Source organism: Branchiostoma belcheri, unplaced genomic scaffold, assembly GCF_001625305.1.
Source record: "Branchiostoma belcheri isolate BF01 breed outbred unplaced genomic scaffold, Haploidv18h27 scaffold28, whole genome shotgun sequence".
NCBI classification, from domain to species: Eukaryota; Metazoa; Chordata; class Leptocardii; order Amphioxiformes; family Branchiostomatidae; genus Branchiostoma; species Branchiostoma belcheri.
Window position 1 is genome coordinate 3,084,175 of NW_017803887.1, and position 24,576 is coordinate 3,108,750.

At 38.7% G+C, this 24,576-nt stretch overlaps 1 protein-coding gene across 6 annotated transcripts in view; it reads left to right on the forward strand.

Moving 5' to 3' along the window:
* Positions 1–24,576, forward strand: part of LOC109472606 (caskin-1-like) — a 90,436-nt gene that overhangs the window by 29,194 nt on the left and 36,666 nt on the right. For all 6 annotated transcript variants that reach the window (XM_019772402.1, XM_019772404.1, XM_019772403.1 and 3 more), the window contains exon 14: positions 19,760–19,910. In XM_019772402.1, the coding sequence (XP_019627961.1) occupies positions 19,760–19,910 (151 nt within the window). The remainder of the gene's footprint in view (positions 1–19,759; positions 19,911–24,576) is intronic.

Consider the following 24,576-nt stretch of genomic DNA (forward strand, 5'->3'; position numbering starts at 1 on the left):
TTCTTCCTAGTTCTTACAGTTATTCCATCTTTCAATGCAATGGTATCATTAAAAGTTCAAAATTCATTGTTTAAATTTTGAACCAGCCTGGTGTGTTGACTTCATGGCTCCTATCGTACCATTTTGGGCCATAATAGGATGCCTAGACCTGTTTTTATTTTTTATTTTTTTGCCCGCCCGCTCCATTATTTTCTTAGAAAAATCCGTTAACCAACAAATTAAATTGGCGTGGCCTAAGCCCATCTACAATGATTTGGGCAGTTTATAGGCACTAGTGACCTTTTTCTCCCTTACCCCACATTACGCCTTACCAAACGCAAATAGACGTGCAATAAAAGCATAAAATCCTTGAAGCGCTTCAAAGCTTATTCCTTCCAACTGCTGAGGTTTAATGGACACCACCTCTTTGACCCTTTCCTGCATTTCTGCTGAGCCAGGGAAATTGGCTACCACAGGGAGCTTACTGGGCCCTGGATGAGCCGACAAGTAAAGCTGCTCAGACCTAAGAACATTAGTTTCGCTGCTATGTACACTATGTATCACTATGTATGCTTTTAACTCTGAGAGGGTATCAGTAGGGGGCTGATGGACTATACTCGTAACTTACAGGATAATCCTAATCCTCTCCTTGCTGCTTAACGCTTAAAACCAATAATACGAATATGCCAGAAGGCTACCATACCAGATCGAAGGTTAACTAGAAAGGTAACATTTGCAAAGCAGATGCATAATGTTTACCTTCGCAGTCTATGGTCTGCTCTGTTAATTCTTACCAAACACATTCATATGTATGGTGACAGGAGTCTAAATCCCTCCTACTACAAAATTGCAACATGATATAACCCAACACTAGTTACCATGGTGACAGACAGTCTGTTTCAGGTCAATGACCTTATTTGTTTGGAGAAGAAGAAGAGGAAGAAGAAACAGAGCAAAAACAGTATGATTTCCTTCTGCAAAGGCTAACATAATAACAAAAAGTGCGTTACTTTTAGTTTTGACTTTGAGTTTGTTTGACTTCTTTACTTGACCTTTTACCTTTTGGAGTGAGGGTGCATGATACATGGAAGACCCAAACTGTAATCTTTTGAACTCAGCGGATTTGGTTCTGAGTTCATTACCTCCGTAAAGAGTGGATGGAAAACCAAGGAGACATGTACAAGACCTGGTGGCAGCGAGGCCATGGCCCTGTTAAAATATTGAAAAAGCTTTACCAAGTTTCTCCGTGTTTTGCATGCTGAAGTGCTTGAAAGATTGGTTCTGTGTTATCTATAGTGAATACTTCCGTCACAGTAGTAGGCATGTTTATACATTGGCCACCACTTTGTCTGATCAGGTCATAAAGGTGACAATGTTTCATAGAGTGCTGCCAGAAAGCATTTGCTATGGGAAGAATAGTAGATTATCTCAGTGTTACTAGAAGTTAGGGCTGAGAAATACTTTTTTTCAGTGCTCTGCAATATTACAGAATGTCACAATATTGTTCTGCTATTTGGAAATGCTTTCTGCAAATATACACTCTTATGCCCTGACAAAATTGCATGTTGGCAGACATTTTATGTGTAATTTGAAAAAAAATGCATAACTGAGTATATCATAAAGTCAGCAGTATTATACAGACAGCATTGAACCCCTATCCTGATTTTTTAGTCTGCAAAATTGTAGGTTGCTTAATTTTTCTTCTGCAACATTGAAAATTTCTCAGCAAATTAAAATGCAGACTGCAGATGGGTATTTCTAACACTGGCTGAAGAAACTGAAAAGAGGCAAGTACATGACATAATGAGACCTAGAAACTTTCAAATTGATTCTTTAAACTGGGCTGTCATATGACTTGATGCATTTTTGTTAGGAGATACTTTTTCGTAAGGTGACATTGTTCAAAAGTTGCTACATTGGTGACCCTGGTAAGGTTCTACATGTATCTGTCCCGGCTTCTGATGCTGTACTGAAACATCTATCATTGGCTAGGGATTTAATCTAATCAAGGAATGAGCATTCATTGCAAAGTAGTTTTTGTAAGGTGACATTGTTCGAAAGTTGCTACATTGGTAACCTTGGTAAGGTTCTATCTGTCCTGGCTTAACATTCTGGTGCTGTACTGAAACATCTATCATTACCCTCCATGAAAATGGGGGTACTGTTTTTACTCCGTTTCATGTTTGGTCTGATATCTGAAGATCGGTGAGAAGGAACTGTACGATATTTGGCAGATTGATGGATGGGGCCTTGGAGATTGTGTAGGTTGACTTTGAGCCCCTGGTGATTGACCTTGGTACTGCAGTTTAATTTTTTTATTCTGTTGTTTTCGCGTTATGGACTGTTTGTGCGATATTAAGGTAGCATGTAGTTGTTATTACCATGGTTTAGTGGTTTAAATTTGGGTCCCCTAGCTGTTTGCGTTTGATATTTACAAAATGTTTAATGTTGGACTTTTTGTGTTGAATGTTTGGAAAATCTGGGGGATGGTTTGGTATGATTTTTGGTATGTGGGTAGTTGTTGAGTCTCTTTGTGTTTTGGAGTGCATTAGCAGGTTGTCGCATATTTTTATTGCTTAATTTAAAAGGATTTTCACTTTTTCACCCCTACTTCATAATAGGATGGTCTGTTTGACCCAAAAGTTGGGACAGAGTGTTTTTGTTTATACCTCCAGCTGGCAGGTCAGACCCAGGCAGCCCTATCTATTTTTACCCCTAGATAGAGATGCAGGAAAATAAATCTTGTTTGTCTGGTCTGCAGGTCATTTGACCTGGTCATTGACCTACATGTACAGGCAAATGTAGCCTGGGTACCATCCCCAGTAGTATATTCGCAAACTCTATAACAGTTATAGAGTTTGCGAATATACTACTGGGGATGGTACCCAGGCTAAGGCAAATGACCTGCTGGCCATCAAAGTAAACAAACCATGGTAACAAGAACCTAAACGCCTGCACATGACAGCTTGATAAATACAAAGTGCCACCACAAATCATTCTGCTGATAAAAACAAAGTTTGACTCATAATATCTCTATTGAAATACACCAAAAGATTACAAAATAACAAGCTATTTCATGGAGGGATGATGTCTACGACTTCTCCTTGTTGGTCATGGATTTAATCTAATCAAGGATTGAGCATTCAGGTACATTAGTAGTTTTTGTAAGGTGACATTGTTCGAAAGTTGCTACTGTAGTGGCCTTAGTAAGGTTCTATCTGTCCTGGCTTAATATTCTGGTGCTGTACTGAAACATCTATCATTGGCTATGGATTTAATCTAATCAAGGATTGAGTATTGAGGTGCGTATACATTGTACATGATGACAATGCAGGTTTGCTAATACATGTACGTGGGGTGAAGTCTGTGTCCCATTCCTTGTTGAAAATCTGTAGTGATGTTATTCAATCTGAATACTCGGATTGGATGATATAGCAACAATGTCACTCATGTGTGTGATACATGTTTTTCTAAACCGGTGTAAACCAACATTGTTATTAAAAGCAGATACATGTCTTACATCCAATGTGATTTCAGAGCAGCAAAACTGGAAATATTCTGAATAAGGTAATCTTAAGTTTATGATATTGACACATACTGCTTCACATTAGCACATTTCAATCAGTATTTCATACTTTGGGTATTTAAAAATGCAGAAACAAGCCCCAAGATGAGTCCTTTATTTTAGGGGTGGTACCCTAAAAATCAGCCAAGGGCCCTTCCAGTAACCATTTTCGAAGCCCTAAAAACTGCACTGATATATGTCTTACTTAAGGCACAGCATTTTTTTTTCAAAGCATTTCTGATGCCATTTGTAAACTATTCTTGAGGGAAGCATTTTACAGTCTGCCACTATTTTTATGATCGCAAGACGAGCTTATTACCCTGAATCACCTCTTATGCTCTTAATCAAAGAGAGTAGTATCCCACCATGCAGTGCACATTCTTTTTAATCAAGTGCCTCGTGGGAAATTAGTTACATGCACGGTGGGCGCAGAAACCATATTTCTACTGCAGTCTCCAAATGTGTTCTGTTCTCTGAGGATTGACTGACATTTGTTGTAGTACAGTATGTGTGGTGTAGAGTCGTATTTTGTTGTACCATGATGGCATATGTACATGTTGGAGAGGAGAGCCCAGGAGCATGTAGGAAAGAGGTAACTTATCGTGTCCTGACTGTTTCTTGTCATGTAATTTTTATATTCTTATTTGATGCATGATGAAACAGGTGGCCTAATCTGAAATCCACCGGGCTCAAAATTAAAGGTGGTCCAGTGGCCACTGACCACTAAAATTTAGGCTGGGACAACTAAAAAACACTTTGGGATATTTTTGGGACAATAGAAAAATAGCATCAGAATGTCAGGCCTTCTTTTGTTTATCAGGTGCACATCCCGGCTTTTGGGTCTGTAAAAGTCCCCCCGAATTTCCTGTCTACTCTGCAATTATAGTGCGCCTGCATGGGAGTAAACATAAGCAAAATAATGTTGAAGTCATACAATACTTCCCAAAAAACAGGTTGGGACAGTTCATCTTCACTTTGGGACAGTTGAAATTTATTTTTGGGACAGTGCTAGGACAATAGGAAGAAAAGGTAATTTAGAGGCCTGAATCCAGGGCACTTTCGTACACAAAATTTATTCTGTACTCTCCAAGCAGTTACTCTAAAAGTTCCCCTGACTTGTTTGTGTGCAAGCTAATTAGCCATTGGGTTGCATGCCGTAAATGTTCATTCAGGTTTTATTGTTACTCTTATAAAAAAAGAAGTAAAAGACTGGTTGTCATCAGCAGGCTACGCCGTTCAGGAGTACCGGTTACAGACCTGAACACTATCTACTGCGGCTATATAAGACCGTTACTGGAATACGCCGCTCCATGTTGGGCCTCAGCACTGACCCACAAACAGTCGGCCGCCCTGGAGCGGGTGCAGAGAAGGGCCTGCAGAATGATGATGGGTCGACAATTCACCACGTACACTGAAGCCCTCCAGCATCTCGGACTTCAGCGCTTATCAGCCCGCAGACAAAAACTGTGCACAGACTTTGCCTTGAAGGTGGAAAGGTCGTCTCGCTTCTCCGCGTGGCTGCCCCCTACCCGCGGACAGCAACATGGCAGGCATCTCCGCAACTCGACACGCTACCAACAACCAACTGGGACTAAACGTTACATAACTAGTGCAATCCCCGCAATGACAAAGTTACTGAATGAACTGTAGACGTTTGTTTTTAAATATCGTAACAGATTTTATGTATTTATGTATGACGATGGTAGAACGAACTGTAAATATTTATAATGTGCTATATTTTAAGCTGTGATTTTATCAATTCAACTGATTTTAAAACTACTGTAAAGTCTGGCCCAATTCAGTCCGTTGACTGCCATGTCAGATTGTGCTTCTTCTTTAATAAACCAATCATCATCAAGTTCAGTCAATACCATTTAGCTTTGTAACTCGCATGATTGGAAGGACCATAAAATTAGTTTTTTTTTTTGTGTTTGCTGATTTTGAAAAATTTAACCCTGCCATATTAATAGAACTGCTAGTGAGTGTGATATTATTAAATCTTAATTCGATTATTACAAATAACCAGTGAGGTCTGTCCCAACCAGATGTAAACATTTTTTCTATTGAATATTCATGATGTCATAAAATTTTTTTACGACATCAGGACCATTAAACAAATTACCAATTTATGGCCCTGCCATAATCATCCCCAGTAGTGTCTTGTTAATGAGGCATCCATAATTTGTAGCCAAAAGATAGTGACAGACACAAAATTGAGTAAAGAGACTCTTTTTACACAGCCAAGTGTTTTATTCACAGCCGACGTTTCGGTTACAGTCTGTCACCTTCCTCAGGGCAATTCTGACTGGTTCACATTGCACTGCAGCACAGGTGTCACTGCTATAGATGCATTCCCAAACTTACAATATTTACATATTTACACATGGTTATTTATAGGGAACTATAATAAAGAGACTCTTTTTACACAACCAATTCTTTATTCAGCCGACGTTTCGGTGACCGTCTGTCACCTTCCTCAGGGCAATTCTGACTGGTTCACATTGCACTGCAGCACAGGTGTCGCTGCTACAGATGCATTCCCAAATGTACAATATTTACATATTTACACATATGCATGGTTACTTACAGGGAACTGTATCTACAATGTATCTACAGCCGAAACGTTGGCTGTGAATAAAATACTTTGTTGTGTAAAAAGAGTCTCTTTACTCAGTGACTTACCAACCTGATGAAACTATTTACGGATGAGACACTTGCATTATTTTAGGGGTCAGCATCCATTTCAAACCATTATTAATTCTTGACAATTTCATATTAGCTTATGACATGTGGTTCATGTTTTTTTTTTAGTCAATTCCAGTACATGTACATATGTGACTGATTTTGTTGAAAATGTTCATCCAATTACAACAAGCTATTTTGTTTTGAATGCATAGGCTGGCTGCTGTTGATGTCAGTTGTTGATGATGGTAATTCCTACTTTTAGTGGTTGAATTGCTGTTTTTGTAGTGTTTAATAGAATTTGTCCATTGTAGGGACTAGAAATGTCGCAAACTCTTCACCACAACCTGCATTTGCCTTAAGAGAAACATCTCCACAATTTTATATGGAAAATACATACACAATTGTACTAGTAGATTCAGACATGAGCAACACATCTTTTACTTTGCATATAATTATACATACATTATTTATTTTGTTTGTTTGCAATTGTGCTGTTGCAGTAATTATTGAAATACTCTTGGGAATTAGCATAAAAATAGCTTGTCAACAGTTCTGTGGCCTTTCAAAGCAAACCCAATATTAACTGGAAACGTATTTTCTCAGGGATATCATTGTCATGATTTTGGTCTATGTTGCAATAAGTTATAACCAAGCAAATAATGCTTAATTGGGTAATCCAGAGATGTTTAACTTCTCAATGTTTCTCTTGAGATTTAGAATAATCTAGTTTAAACAGGTGGTCTGGAAGTGATAATACATTACAAATACTCTCGGGTATTTGAGAAAAAAGCCTGTCCAAATGCCTCATGAATACACTATGGGCAATTCTATTTGTCCTGAAAACATGACAGAGTTCAGAAGTCTTCATCATTGTCTGAGAGTTAGGCCATGTTGATTTGATTATATGGATGACATCGGCGTGCGCATGAATTTTTGTCCATTAAAAAAAAAGTTTTTGACCATACTGTAAATCGTACAAAGTAGCTGCAAAATGAGAAAATATATACTGAAAATTGAAAAAAATATATGTTGGAAAACGATACTTATGTTGCATTGTGGGCATTGCCAAAATCCATCCCAAAGGACAAGAAGAAAATGTGAAGGAATGAAAATGAAGAGTCTTATTCACCATGCCAATAAAATATTAGTGTGTGTTTAGTCATTTGTTTAACCTTCATGACCACCTACATGTAGATTTCATAATGAAGGCAACTTTTTTCTGGCCAAACTTTTTTTTATTTGCACGCTCGCATCAGTTTTGGGGTTCCCAGAGGATGTCATCCGTATAATCAAATCAATGTGGCCTTATTGTAAATTCAGATTCTTTGTGGAGTGGATTCTGGAAATGTGTGTGTATGAAATCATTCAGTGGAAGCCCAGGGCCTTTTTCATGAAAAACGCAACAGTTTTAAAATTCCTGCTCGTTTTTCTATCTTACATGCTGACAGACCTCATCTGTATTCTGTTTTTTTTTTGTTTTTTTTAGCTTACTGTCTTTGCAACTTCCCATCTGTTAGCATGGAAATTCTAGGAATTAGCAATATGAAAAGCTATGGAGAATAAAACAGAATATTTAATACAAAATTTTGCATTGGAGCCTCAGCCAAAAATTCATCTCCTGCTGTCATCGTGTAATTGTATTTTTGCAGTTGAGCTTGAAGTTGAACCAAATAATAGGATTTCTACACCGTGTTAGCCTTGGTGGTGTAATTAACTTACAGCAATGAAGTAATTATAAGCATGCCTGAAACAGATGTAGTCTTTTAATCATGTACACATGTCACATGTTAGGAACATTCTCTGTTGGTAATATCCTTTTGTCGTTCATCATTTGTGACATTTTCCCTTGATTTTGACAAGAATATTTCTAATATCTGCGGTAGGCAATGTCCTGAATAAGGATATTTCATCTGAGGTTTCTGTTTTACCCTGATGGCTGCCAGGCATCATCAATTTGTATGCTGTGTGAAGTAATCACATATCTTCTACACAGGGCTCGAAATACTTTCTTTCTGCATACCAATGCACTTACACAGGTAATATTGGAAATTACCTGCACTAGACAAATTTTACCTGCACCACTCATGTATGGATTATGACATAGATAAACTGTTCAAAAACTATCAGCATTATTTCCTTCATGCTTCATAGGTGGTAGCAGTCAATGCAGCAAATAAGAAATTCAATACACATACACCTAAGGGGGTTCATATGTATATAAAGTAGTACATGGACCAGTGCAGGTTAGGTGCAGGTACATGTAGACATCAGAAATACCTGCACAGCTCCAATTTTACCTGCACTATCCTGCATATACCCAGTACATGGACCAGAGCAGATTAGGTTCAGGTAGACATCAGAAATACCTGCACAGCTCCAATTTTACCTGCACTAACCTGCATATACCCAGTACATGGACCAGTGTAGGTTAGGTGCAGGTAGACATCAGAAATGTGTGCACAGCTCCAGTGTGCACAGCTCCAATTTTACCTGCACCACAGTGCATATCAGACCTGGGGGGAGAGTGCTTGCAGTCTAGGGGAATCTGTGGGCAAATTTGGGAATTTCAAGCCTTTAGTTTAAAAAATGCAAATTCCCACATTTGAGAGGCAAATCATGGGGTTGAGAGTGGTTATATTTTTCCTAAAGATTTTGTTCATTTTGATTGATTTAGAAATTTTTCCATCACACACCACAATGTTCCTGAATTTGACATAAAAAACGGGTGCTAGGTAGAGCCCTGCTATGCACCCAGTATTTGGAGCCCTGTCATACTGGGTGCATGTGCACCTTAGTGCACCCAAAATTGGAGTTGTGCACCTAATTTTTTCGGACCCAAATATTTTTGTAGGAATTTCTAGCATTAGAAATGTATAATAGTATGCAGGATATTCTTGGTCTCTAAGTATCAGAAAAGTGATAAAATCTTTGTTGTAGTACTTGTTTAAGATTTTGAAGTTTGCTCCCATTTCAGATTGAAGCTTAGAAGAGGAGCAGTAAGATCGATAATTAAGTTTGTTTTATATGGTGCACCCAAAAAAAAATTTGTGCACCTAATTTTTTAAGGTTGGGTGCACCAGTGCACCTATTCCCAAAAATGAATTTCGAGCCCTGCCTGTAGTCTACATATACATGTACAGAGTCCTTGGTGTCTCAGTCTGATTGATGGTGCTGCCAACTCAGCAGACAGATGGATGCTCCCCTAATCCCCATAATCCTCCTAGCTAACAGGATACATGTATGGAAGCCCATGTCAGTTCACTTCAGTTTGGTTCATCCTTGTTAAGAGACAAGGTGGCATCCATGTTGTCTCTCCAGGTCACTGACTGCTTTTATGTCTGAAGTTTAAACTTAAAGGCATCCAATGCAATTTCAGGGTGACAAAACTTTTTTTTCAAACTTAGCATGAAAGTTCATCTGTGTTGGTACAAATCATTATGAAATAAAGACTAAGCTTTAACTTCCAACACTTAGATTACAGAATTGGGACTTACCCCAAATTTTTGGTTGACTCCATCAACCTTGTTCACGGAATGGACCCGTCTACTCTTGGAACGTGACGTCAGAGACACGTGACCGTAGTAGCGGGTCATACGTGCCAGGTAACTTGTGTCGCCCCCCCCGTCTCTGTTCAGGGTAGGTCTGTGAGCTCGTATGTAGACCGCCTCTTTTACTCCTCTTGCAAAGAAGTCCAATTCAGAATCGAGGATTTTAACCGTTTCCAGACTATACTGAAGGTTCAAAGTTAATGTTCTGGTCATTCTTTTAATCTAGGAAGTTGAACCAACCCTATCCTGTAGTACACTGATATCTGTGAGGCAAAAATGTGACAGTAATTATGTTTACCAAAGGAAAGCATAGTGTTTTTGCTACATCTCCTCTTCTTCTCCAAAAAGGTCAATGACCTGAACCAGACTGTTACAATGGGGTGACTAGTGTTGGGTTACATCATGTTGCAATTTTATAGCAGGAGGGATTTAGACTCCCGTCTGACCATATATATGAATGTGTTTGAGTAAGAATTAACAGAGCAGAACTTATGCAAAGGTAAACAGTATTCATTTGCCTGAAATTACATATACATGTAGGATGCCTTTACCTGCCATAAAAATTCAAAACCAGCACAGAAAAAAGACTAGATTGGAAATATTTTAGTTACAGCTGACAGGCTTTTTCACCCATGTACAGATACATTATGGCATGATCATTACTGGTAGAAATTACTAATTTCGAATTCATAGCCTTATCATTAATAAGAGAATAAATGTACATGTACCTATACATTATGTATGTACAGAATTAAAGTTGCAGTCAAGAATCATCATCATCATTTGTGTTTTTGAATGTCATTCCACGGAAGAACCCCCCTCCCAAATATAATGCTGTTTTTCTTGGTAGTAGATCTTTCTACCTTGATATAGAGAAGTTTATTGCAAATCCATGCCTGAAGGCAAGTTACAAACATAAAAGAACTCAGAAACAGAGTATAAAATAACTTCAAAATGTACATAATGAAATCTAGTTGTCTGAAACTATTGCTATGTCTAAAACTATGTCTGAAGGGTTTGACTTCTCTTTTGTAAACCATGGAAGACGTAATGTCCCACCTTTTCCAAAATTTGTGGGTTTTGGGAAGTTAAAAGAAGAATTTTTTCTTTGTCTGTAAGTTTAGAGAAATTGAGATAAATTGTAGAGGTTTGAATATTAGTCAACTCATTTCGAGCGTTGTTATGTATCGAACAGCTTGAGATAAAATGTATTTCGTCTTCCACAGCCTTTGCACTACAATATAATATAATTCCTCAGCACCCTCAACACCAGTGGTTATTTTTCACTGGTGCTGATATTTCTGCCTATATCCCTTAATGGTAGGGTAGGGATCCTCACTGGAGCATAGAGCCGCCTGTGTTTGGTGATAGAGGCATGCCGGAATACACAAAAGGTCAACCTGTCATCAAAGTACACCATTTATGTGATACTAGTAATACCTGGATGATTTGGTCGGCTAGGCAGTGTAGTAATGTTTACAACAGGATCGTGCTTGGTTTCTAGTGCTATATTTCCTGGCATTGCTTTTAAGGGAGCTATCTGATCCTATGTTTCTTGTCCCTAGGTATGCTATGACCTCTTTATGTCTTTCCCTTATACCAGTCTGATACCCCTCGATGATAAACCTGGGAATTGTAGTTTTTATCAGGGACCTGTAACTCAGGATTTTTTGTGCTTTGTGATTGATTTTATGTCAGCATTTTTCGTGCCCTTGACTCTCATTCTTGACTCATTCAACCGCTCCAAGGTCGTCTTTCAGCACTGTGATTATGAGTGGGAGAAACCATTTTTGTGAGAGGGGAAGTAGATTTTTTTTGTGTTGATGACCTGGATCGTTTTAATCTCGACATCAAAGCAGTGGTATGATCCATTTTTCGTGCCCTTGACTCTCGTTCTTGACTCATTCAACCGCTCCAAGGTCGTCCTTCAGCACTGTGGTTTGATTATGAGTGGGAGAAACCATTTTGCCATGAGAGGGGAAGTAGAAGGTTTTCTTGATGATGACCTGGATCGCTTTATCTCTACATCAAAACAGTGGTATGATCCGTTCTCTTCAAGCTGTATTTCTCTAAATGGCTCCAAGGTCATCCTTCAGCACTGTGGTTTGATTACAAATAGGAGAAACCATTTTGCCATGAGGGGGGAAGCAGGAGGTTTTTGTGTTGATGACCTGGATGGTTTAATCTCGACATCAAAGCAGTGGTATGACCCGTTCTTTTCAAGCCGTTTTTCTCTAATTGGTTTTCGGCTGGGAAGAAGGTTTGCCTGTCAGTGTGCTTCCTGACTCTTCTTTGATCCAGGTAGAATTCAGTCAGTAAGCCTTGTCAGAGAGGCCTAGGGGTGTCGCTTTCCGTGGTGCTGAATCCTCTGCTGCTGTGAGAAGGTTGACATCCGTTGGGCGAGGATTGTGAAGATTTGGCATCTCCCGGTGTACACTGTACCCTGACAGGGTGGGTTCCATTCTGTAGTTTATAGCATGTAATGTTATTACATGGTGACGGATATAGACAGTTTTTTTTCGTGTAAACTCTCCTGCTGCAATAGTCTGTGCATTATATCAACAGATTTTCTGTGTAGTATCAATAGATTTTCTGTATTTTCTGTTTTCAATAGATTTTTTGTATAGTATCAATTGAGTTTCTGTATTTTCTGTATATCAATAGATTTTCTGGTTAGTATCAATAGATTTTCTGTATTTTCTGTTTTTCTATAGATTTTCTGTATAGTATCAATAGATTTTCTGTATATCAATAGATTTTCTGTATAGTATCAATGCATTTTCTGTATTTTCTGTTTTTCAATAGATTTTCTGTATAGTATCAATAGAGTTTCTGTATTTTCTGTGCATCAATAGATTTTCTGTATAGTATCAATAGATTTTCTGTATAGTTAGTATCAATAGATTTTCTGTATTTTCCGTTTTTCAATAGATTTTCTGTATAGAATCGATAGATTTTCTGTATTTTCTGTATATCAATAGATTTTCTGTATAGAATAACCTGACTTAAGTGACAGGGAGAAGGCTAAAACATCTGGTGCAAGTTTAAATTTTGAGATTTTTCGAGGCTAAAAATCATGACGGATAGAATGATACCAGTTATTGCAAGGCGTTCTAGTTCCAGCTGCAATAATGACATACTGTTTGAGAGGTTATAGGTCAGACTGGTACATGTCCCTCTGAATTCATCAGTCTCTTGTATCTGCCACAGATGGCATACATCTGCCCTAGTTAACCTTCATTATTTCAGTAGAATGTAATTTCTCCTTGGTACTGATCTGCCATCTACTTTAATAGTACCTGCTCCTTCTATGTTGTACAAAATGGCAGATCTTCTAGTATGTTGTTCAGGCCACAGCAAGTAATTTTATGGATGACATCAGCGTGCGCATTAATTTTCGGCTGAATTTGGAGAAAAAAAAAGAAATTTTGTTACCTTCTGACAGTGTTCAACATGCCGAAAATGGGCAAAGATGTCTGTTGCAATGCTGGAAGGTGGATGGCAGATAACTATGAAGAGAGGAGACAATGAAAGGCTCTGATTTAATGTTTTATTTCTTACTTTGATGCAGTGATATGTGAGGTTGGCTATGTATATGTGATGTTCCCACTGAATCATTTTGTACAATGATTGAGTCAAAATTTTAAAATGTAGGAACCTTGTTTCTTTGGCCCGCCTTGTTTTATTTTCGCCTGCTCGCATTAGATTTGGAGTCTGCGGAGGATGTCATCCATAGAATTTACTTGCTGTGACTTAACTGGAAAAATGACATTGATGTGTGTGAAAATGGTTGCAAATTTTAGGATATTTTGTTCCTCATTGAAAATACTGGTTGATAGAATAAGAGAATTGTTCCCATGTTATTATCTTCAGAAATCATTGCTACCATACCTGGAATTCTTTGGTCCATTTGGTTTAATACCTGATAGTGTTTCATAGCAAGTAATTTGTCGCATATGACTTCACATGTGATAGTTGAGGGCTTTGTGGGTTTTGCGCAGGGGATTCATGTCAAATTAATGTCTCTGCCTCAGGTGCAGATTTCCCCTTTAATCTCATTATTGTGGTGAGTAGGCTTCTTGATGCTCTGTGCCTGAGCTACCTTGGGATTTATGCTTAGAAAGGATAGTTAGTGGAACTTGTTTCTATGGTAGCACGTTGGCAGAACGTACTGCGCCTGCGCAAAACTCTTAATTTTTCACAGTTTCCATTGGATGTTTGGTGAACGTTGCATCAGAATTTTGCCTGTTGCAGAAGGCATCTTTTCTGACATAACATTTGGAAACTACAGTTAGGATGTTAACCTTATATGTGCAAATACAACCTTATATGAGACGTTCTTCCAATCAGTTTTCGTTGGATGTTTGGTCAACATTGCATCAGAATTTTGCCTGTTGCAGAAGGTATCTTTTCCGACATAACAATTGGAAACTACAGACGGGATGTTAACCGTATATGCACAAATACGACCTTATATATGAGACGTTCTGCTGAAGTCATTATGTACAATACATTACGAGTTTTGTGCAGGTGCAGTACGTTCTGCCGACATGCTAGTGGTACTTATTTCTCTATGCATGGTAGGGACTGTCAGTCCATTTAAAAAAGATAATTCACTGCAAAATGAATTGGTGAGTGATGGTTTATGTATAATTTGTACTGAATTCCATTAATTTAGACATTCTTTTTATGCGATGTTAGCATTTCTAGTCTCTGTCTTACTAGAAATTTTCCTCCTGTTTTGTTGTGCTTTCACATTGCTTTTTTTCCTAAGTGACAAATTGTTATCTCCATACTGGTTCGATAGACCTTGAATTTTGATGTGAAAAACGACGCACGTTGCTACTTCTTTTTCCCAATCAATTGTTATGGATGTCTGTGTCGAAGTGCATCACGTGTTAGAATCTCCGATTTCAGATAATCCTTCAAGGCTTTGCACATTTAGCAGTACCGTTATTACCAACACCAATGTGGTGATGCACACTTTATAACTATGCTTAGCAGTTTCTATTGTATTGCTGTTAGGCCACACCAATTTAATTTGTTGGTTCTCGGATTCGCCTCTTCATTTTCTTCTGATTTGAAAAAAAAAGATTCTGGTTCTGAATTAACTCAAAAATGCTCATACTTTGCACCTAACAGTTGAGGAAAGTCCTTTTCTTCCTAGTTCCTACAATTTTTTCCATCTATCAATGCAGTGGTTTGATTAAAAGTTTAAAACTGATTGTTTGAATATCAGCAAAGCATTTTGTGTTGACTTAATGGCTACTATGGTTGCATTTGGGACTATAATAGGATGCTTAGACCTTTTTTTTTATTTTTTCGCCCTGTCACTTCATATTTTCTATGAAAAAATCTGATCGAACAAATTAGATTGGTGTGGCCTTAACAACACCAATATGGTGATTCTCACTTTATAGCTAACGCTTAGCAGTTTCTATTGTATTGCTGTTAAAGCAAGGTCCATGGTGGTAATTTCCCATTCAGATAGGACCACAAATGAGACAGCTATCCCAATCCAATTGGGGTAAACCTGTTGAGATGTGAAAATCCTATTTTTGAGTCTTTGATTTTCAAATCAAATCAAAGACTGTTAGGAAAGATGGTTTAGTAAAGTAAGTGTCTCCCTTAACCCCTGTCCTGCTGGCATTTTTTACACAATGTTTTTCATTAATTTCATGTCTTAATCAGGTCACAGACCCGTGACTTTCTTTGCCCTGCGACGACATTCATTGCGCTTCGCTGCGGTGTGATGCGTTGCATGAAAAATACCCCCAAATCGTACCTATACAGGGTGCTATATAGATGGTACTGTATGTGCAACCCAACAATTGTTATCTCACAGGGAAGAATTCTAACCATATATGGTGTGCCATATTGCAATTGGATTGAATACTGCCAGTATATGTACATGTACTGTTACAATTTAGTAGATAGTCATATTATACATTACATTGTATAGTAACTGTATGTGCTAAAAGATGCTGCACAAGCAACATCTCTTCTATATATATTACCTTGAGTTTCTTTTGTGATGTTAGTTCCTCAGAAATTTGACCTACTTTTACTGGTTAATGATTCACAGTGCTCCTTCCAAAATAGAGAATGGTACACACATGTAAGTCTGCATTTGTGCATTGCTTGGTTACCATGCATATACTGACTGGCAAAAAAACAAGCAAGTTTACAAGTTTTAGAGAACATGTATGAAATTTTCATCTATTGAGATATTGCTCACAGCATGAAGAACAAACAACTGGCAGAGATGTTTTGTCCCCTCCCACCATGCTACATCCACCCCAGCATGCACTTGTTGTGCGTTGCCGATTAATTACGCGGCCCTGCGAGGCCCTACAATAGACACGAGACACGCTGAATGATGTGGGATGGGGGAACTCATTACGTTCCCGCGTGTGTTGACAAATCACGGAGGCAGTCTAGAGGGTGGGCAGACCTGATTAGAGGTAGAGGTAGGTAGTAGACCTGGTTACCCCTGATTTAGAAGCAGACGGTAGAGGTCAGATAGGTGTGATACCCTTCATTTGACCAGTGGGGTGAGTCTGTTCTTCATTGTTACTGGGGCCATTCACAGGGTAAGGTACTAGGGTATGCCTATGCAAGGATTTGTTTCATTATGAATGTTTATTAAGGCAAAAAAATTATGATAATCTCTATATATGATTCAGAAAGATTACAAAATGAATTGTTGTCAAGAAATTGTATTCAGGCAAAATGTTTCCATATTCAATATTGTATTAATAATATTCCTTACCCTGTGTGGCTATGTAGATGATTAGGTTGATCACTAGTCCTATCATAGGGTCTTGTTTGAATTACTAAAGGTCTACATTTTTGTACTCTTGTCTTGTTATAATAATTCATCTTCATATATACATGTATATGTGTGTTTTGATAGCAAAGTAAATATCCATGGATCATGCCTATATCCACCATCAAAATTAATGTATGTGATATTCTTCGAAATATAAATATACAGTTCTGGTAGGAGGCAGTCCTGTGATCATGTTGTCCTGACTGGTATTTTGACAGTTGAGAAGTCCCAGAGGCATGGTGTAGAATAGTAACAACACGTTAAACCAAAATGAAGCCCTGAGTAGAATAGCCTGATAACTTCTTGCGTGTTTGCCTCTGTGTTATCTTCCATGGTAAAAATTCCCTGTGGCTTGTTTGTATATTGTAGACATAATGGATGCATAGGCACACATGTTTGTTGGTTTATCATCTGTGAAATAACTGGTAGCTGTACAGGATTTGCACGCCAGACAGTTTGACGCTAGTCAGGTTTGTGACATTTGACTTTCTTACCATTTTTTTAAAAATTCCAACATTTCATGACTAGACATGGTGACAGCACACTCAAGTTATATCAACTTATTTTATGCCACCACCAATGCAGAGGACACATACAGGACAGGACAATACCCATTTTCACTTGAGTTAAGTGAGGAAAGTCATGTAAAGTGCCTTTTCCAAGGGCACAAGATCAGCGGCATGTCAGGACTCGAACCCGGGACCTCTTGGTTCCGAGTCGAGAATACGACCCCACATTATTCTTATCATTTGTATTTGTACATTGTACATACAATGATCTGATGATAATAATATAGTGAAGTGAAATACCTTGCAGGTTATGCAGAATGTGTTGTGTTTAAGTAACTAACATTAGCATGTTGGAACAGGGTTGTTGCTTCTATGTCTAACTCTGCATTCAGATTTTATAATCCAAATGTTGCAGACCATGAGATTGGCCCTACATGTCCATGAAGCTGTAACCTACAAAGTAAATCAAAAGTTGTCCATTTTGTGAGGTTGAAATATCAGTCAGTGTGATTTAAAAGAGTAATGTAGAAACTGTACATGAATGTGCTTTTTTCGATAACATGTCACATATATTACTGCTTGCTGCCAGGGACTACATTTGTAACTGACCTTATTTCCGGACTGGTACATTTTGCTCTCTCTGGACCAGTAATGAACTGTATCTATCTGAACACTGAGCTTCAAAGCCTGAGGTTGACTCCATCGCACTTTAGCATGGCACCCGATCAGTCTTTCTACACTCCATTTTGCTCTTAGTCCAGAAAGCTGGCCATCGGCCATATTTTTGTGTGTGTGTGTGTTTTAGCATAGTGGGCAAGGATGTGAGTGTACGTGACTTGTAACCTTTTACAAGGTTAGAAACCGCACTGTCATTGAGGAGTTACATGTAACAGCTAAAAAAGTACTCTTGAGTATACTTAGGCCACAGCAAGTAATTTTTATGGATGACATCATCAGCACGGGTTTTGGAAAATAAAACAAGAAATTTTGTTGCCTTCTGACAGTGGTCAACATGCTGAAAATAGGCAAAGATGTCTGTTGCCATGGCGGAAAGCGGATGGCAAGACAAGGCTCTGATGTAATGTTTTGTCTTTTACTTTGATGCAGTGATGTATTTCATTGCTGTGTGTACATGTATGTGACATTCCCACTGAATCGAAAACATTTGTACAATGATTGAAAACTTTTATTTTTCAAAGTTATTTCAGTGAGAATTTGATGTTGTAATAGTTGGAAGTAAACTTAGCACTTTATACAGTTTTCTTGTCTAACAGGATTTATGATGTCAAAATTTGAAAATGTTTTTGAGCCTGCCTTGTTTTTTTCGCCCTATCGCATTAGATTTGGAGTCTGTGGAGGATATCATCCATAAAATTTACTTGCTGTGGCCTTATGTAGCATGTCTCTGCCAGCCTAATACATGTAGCAGTAACAGGGAGCAATATACTGTATACTACATGTAAGTCTTGATGCTGATGGCATTTATCTATGAAGGTTGAACATTAGATTTCTGTAAAACACTTTAAGGGTTTATCCTGCCACTTGCTGTGGCCGTTGTAGACACTTGCTTTCCCGATTATGCAGACGTTGTACAAATGTCCAATATAGGTCAAACAAGTGTTCACAAAGGTCAGCAGTTATCCCTTTGGGGAAAATTGATAGTGATAGTTCAGGGTGTTGAGCCTGGTACCAAATCAATACCTGCACTACGTTCAGTACACTTTTAATGTCCTGAATTATTTGCAGTCCAGCAATTTTCTAAAACAATGTTGGATAAAAACTTTTAAGTTTTTGCACAGCGATAATTCTTTGATCCTGTATACATGTACATGTAATTGATGTGATAGTTTAGGGTGTTGAGCCTGGACCAAATCAATACCTGCACTTTGTTCAGTACACTTTTAATGTTCAGAATCTGAATTATTTGCAGTCTAGCAATTTTCTAAAACAATGACGGATAAAAACTTTTAAGTTTTTGCAGAGCGATAACCTTTGAGTTTTGATCTTGTATATGTGTATATACATCTACAATGTAGATGCTAGCATTTGAAGGAAAATAGCTGTTGCAAGATGGCAGCTGTCAGCACTGATCATAGTATGATTACTGTACATACTGCATACAAGTACATGTACATCTAAATACATACATAGGTCCAATGGTTGGGCTGGTACCTTGGAATACAGAGTGCTCACAATCTATCTGGGAACAAATTTTGGATTTCCAAGCCTTTAAAAAATGCAATTTCCCACATTGTGAGAGATAAATCATGGGGTTGAGAGTGGTTGTGGGTGGTCCTTTGGATGTTTGGATATTTTTACCACTTAAGATTTTTGGTAATTTAGTCTATCAAGGTGGACGAATTGGTGAAGAAATTTTTCTCTAGTATCCAGAAGTTTCCTGCAATTGACGGAAAAACGGGTGCTGGCTAGAGCCTTGACGTACATGTACATACAGACGAGTAAATCATTTTCCCCACATAATGTCTGTATTTTGTCCTATCCACAGCCATGGCCAGAGACCAGATAGTACTGATCATACTATGATTACTGTTACGTACTGCATACATGTACATGTACATACAGACGTTTAAATCATAATTTTATATTATTAATGACTGTATTTTGTCTGTATTTCCCCCAGCCATGGCCAGAGACCAGACCACCTCCTCCATCAGGGACCAGTCACCAGCCAGGTGCCTACATCACTGCTGAACCAGCAGCCAGTATTGCAGCCAGAGGGTCCAGTAGGAGCTATGAGAACATGCTGACAGACAGGCAAAGGCCACCGTACGGTAAGCTGATGATTTTTTACAGCACTAGTACTTTTCACACAAAGAAAATGACACTGTTAACTTTGCACCTTAAACTGAAGTCCTATTTTGAGGTCAGTACAGTCAAACCTTCAATCAGGCCACCTGTCCATGGTGACCGCTTTTTCTCGGTCCCCAAAATTTTCCCCATTTACACAAGCATTAAGCAACCTGTCCAAGGTGACCACCTGGCCAAGGTGACCGCCTTGAGTTGGGTCCGCTCAAGGCCTGATACCTGCCCATGCTGATTATTGATGAGAAATCATGGAGAAACCAGCCAGTTTGCCTCGACTGCTGGATGATGGTTTTGTTTGAGGTAAATTGTTCCATGTGCCACCTTCCCCACCACATTTGACATTAAAACATCTCGACTTGGAAACCATGTCTCAGTTCATGTTGTGAGACAACCCTCTTCAAGGAGACCACCTGTCCAAGGTGACCACTTTTCTTTGGTCCCCTGGGTGGCCGGCTTGGACAGGTTTGTCTGTATAAGGAAAATTCAGCCTACTTGTGTTCATGCTATTAGTATGCAGGATGTTGGTGGGAAATATTGTACTGTAGATATCTTCCTTCAAGAGGCTATGTGGCTGTCATTTTGTTAGTCTGTTATCTTTAATATCTCTGGTACTGGAAGTCCTGAAGATATTTTTCATGGTACTTTTACTTTGCAGTTTTCGTGGTCACTTCTGTACCCCGTGAGCTTATCATTACTGTTAACAAATAATTGGCCGATTTTCTTTTTTCTGCACCTGCCGCTACAGTGAACATATACATGTAGTTCCGTGAACACCTCTGTTTTCGTCAGACTGTGAACTTTTGCTACTGTGAACATAAAGTGAACTAGAAAGGTAGCATTTACAAAGGAAATGCATAATGCTTACCTTCGCATGTGGTCAGTTGCTCTGTTAATTCTTACTCAAATACATATCATATATATGGTCAGACAGGAGTATAAATCCCTTCTGCTATAAAATTGCAACATTATGTAAACCTAGTTACAGTTACTGTATTAAAGATTCTCTACAGTCCAGTTTTAGGGACACTTTAAATGATTTACTACCTTCTTGAAGCGACTTGCATCCCCAATTCCACATCAAATTTAGAATAATCCATACCCCAGATTAAGATGAGGCTGACTTTATCAGTTTGTAATGATATAGTAATTCTGTAGGAAGGCCTTAAAAGTGAAGACTGTATTGATTGTAAAAAAATAAAGTGATTGCCTTTGGCATGGCTTTGTCATAAGAGATTTGGATGATATCCCTTGTATGGTGAACTGCATCTTAATGTGGTATTCCTTTAGAGGGGATGGTCACCCATCAGCCCATAATAATGGTGAAATATTTTATTATAACAACACATTTTTGGCAACATTGTCCCAGATATAGTGAGCCACAGTATGTTCCTTACATGATTATGTGAGAAAATTCATCTTATTAGGCCACACCAATTTAATCTGTTGGTTCTCGGATTTTTTCAGAAAAAATATGAAGCGACAGGGCGAAAAAAAATAAAAATAAAAACAGGTCTAGGCATCCTGTTATAGGCTTAAATGCTACAAAATGAGCCATGAAGTCAACACAAAAGGCTGGGTTAAAATTTAAACATTGAATTTTGAACTTTTAATCAAACCACTGCAATGATAGATGGGAAAACTGTAACAACTAGGAAGAAAAGGACTTTCCTCAACTGTTGGGGGGCAAAACATGAGCATTTTTCAGTTCATTCAGGACCAGAATCAAATTTTTTTTTTTGCAAATCAGAAAAAAAACGAAGAGGCGAATCCGAGAACCAACAAATTAAATTGGTGTGGCCTTAATACCATGATGAAAATTGAGGTACACATGATAAAGAATTATTGATCTGTTTATGAAGTTGCTTATAGATGTTAAAAGATTTTCCTAATCTCTGTTTGGTCAGGTACCTCATCTCTGTCATGTCCCAAACAATTTCGGCAGCCCTCCCCACCCTTCTGCGTCCACAAAAATTGATTGTACTCCGTGCATTCTAACATCCTCCTGCCTTCAGGAAACGTGGCGCGGCCTGTATAAATCAGCGAGGTGGGCCGTGACTCTCATTTCGGGGAATTCAGCGCGACTTGCCCTGTCACCTTCCCCCGAAAATTCAATCAATAGATGATAGAGTTTTATGTTTTTCCCGTTGCCTTCAGCACTTAGAGACCAGGCAAGTGCCGCTTTGCTATTGGTTGGGTGACAGATTTATTGTATGCATAGCAGGGTAGTGTACAATCAGTCTCGTATTCAAGGCTTAGGTCTAAGCTGGTAGGGTGGGGCATGCAGGCACTGCAGCTGCATCCATGCTGAAGTAACTCAGAAAGGCTGCTCGTTTTCTGTGCACTTGCTGTATTGTAGAGAAGGGTGAGTATAATATGTAGTCTTCTCCCTTATTTCTCCTCTGGTCTCTTAGTGTCAAGTTGACAAAAGGTAGTGGATGCTAACGTCTGACCACTTCCAAAATCATATCCAGCTGCTTGAGTAACTGTTTTTTCGGCGTATCTTATTACCTGGATGTCTAACCGTCACCGACGTATTATGTAGTTTTCATATCCGTCTGTTTTAGTACTGTATGCATTCCATTGAGTGAGATTAATCTGTAAGATTAATATGATATATAAGAGATTAATGAGAATATTCTGTAAATCCTTGTTGGTCAAGAGCTAAGCTCGGATTTAGGCACGAGGTCATACGTGTATCAGTCTGATGTCCATGGTGCTGCAAAAGGGTTTAGCGAAAATCGATCGCTATCAAAATGCCTCCAATTTAGGCAGGTTTGCAAAATCACTGTCCTTTGTGCTGAAAATTTAGGTGTAGTGTGCTGAAAATTTAGGTGTAGTGGGATGAAAATTTAGGTGTAGTGTGCTGAAAATTTAGGTGTAGTGTGCTGGAAATTTAGGTGTAACATTAGTGGGATGAAGATTTAGGTGTGGTGGGATGAAAATTTAGGTGTAGTGTGCTGAAAATTTAGGTGTAGTGTGCTGAAAATTTAGTTGTAGTATACTGAAAATTTAGGTGTAGTGTGCTGAAAATTTAGGTGTAGTGTGCTGAAAATTTAGGTGTAGTGTACTTAAAATTTAGGTGTAGTGGGATAAAAATTTAGGCGTAGTGTGCTGAAAATTTAGGCGTAGTGTGCTGAAAATTTAGGCTTAGTGTGCTGAAAATTTAGGCGTAGTGTGCTGAAAATTTAGGTGTAGTGTGCTGAAAATTTAGGTGTAGTGTGCTGAAAATTTAGGTGTAGTGTGCTGAAAATTTAGGTGTAGTGTGCTGAAAATTTAGGCGTAGTGTGCTGAAAATTTAGGCTTAGTGTGCTGAAAATTTGGCGTAGTGTGCTGAAAATTTAGGTGTAGTGTGCTGAAAATTTAGGTGTAGTGGGATGAAAATTTAGGTGTAGTGTGCTGAAAATGTAGGTGTAGTGTGCTGAAGATTTAGGTGTAGTGGGATGAAAATTTAGGTGTAGTGTGCTGAAGATTTAGGTGTAGTGTACTGAAAATTTAGGTGTAGTAAGTGTGCTGAAAATTTAGTTGTAGTGTGCTGAAAATTTAGGTATAGTGTGCTGAAAATTTACGTGTAGTGTGTCAAACCACTGAATGATAGCCTTCAGTTGAATGATAGCCTTCAGTTGTGTATTTTGGATTGACGGTAAGAAAGTCTTTGACTAAGCCTTTTTAGTTCACAGTTGTTACTATGCCTTGCACGTACACCTGTGTGATAGCTTGCTTATCTTGGGATCCACTTTAATGCACAAGCCACAATTCATCAGGTCTTTGTAATTAATTCCTATTTTCCTGGCTCAGGTATTGTTCTACCCTTGAAGGACGATAGGGTCACACCTTTTCCGGAAGGTTCTTCCATTTCACACACATAAAATGTATCGCTTCAACAAGTAGGGATCTTTCCACACAGATGGACAATGTTAGCGGCTTGATTTACTAAGAAGATAGGCATCTTTGTTCTCATCCATAAAGCCTTCCTGAATTCATCACACTGACTGAATCAGCGCTCGAATCAGGTGCCGTGTATGGATGCCGTACAAAAGGTAGCTTCACCTTGACACTGCTCATCAATTACGTCAATCCTGTCCTTCTTCTTTGTAAAACTCCTCAAGTATGTGCATCTGTATCGGTGTAGCCCATATAACTGCCCTTCGGTGTAACACAACAGCTTCTGTATCGGTATAGCCGGTATAAGTACTATAACCGCCCTTCAGTGTAATACACCAGCTTCTGTATCGGTATAGCCAGTATAACTACCCTTTGGTGTAACACACCAGCTTCTGTATCGGTATAGCCGGTATAACTACCCTTTGATGTAACACACCTGTCCAGCTTCTGTATCGGTATAGCCGGTATAACCGTCCCTCGGCGTAATACACCAGCTTCTGTATCGGTATAGCTGGTATAACTACCCTTTGATGTAACACACCAGCTTCTGTATCGGTATAGCCAGTATAACCGTCCCTCGGCGTAACACACCAGCTTCTGTATCTCTGTATGGCTGGTATATAACCACCCTTCAGTGTAACACACCAGTTTCGCAGTCACGTGGTGTGGCAGCAGCTGGCTACATTACACTGAACGACTTGAAACACCTAACCCTTGAACATCTATCTCAAAACATTGCGTAAAGCTATC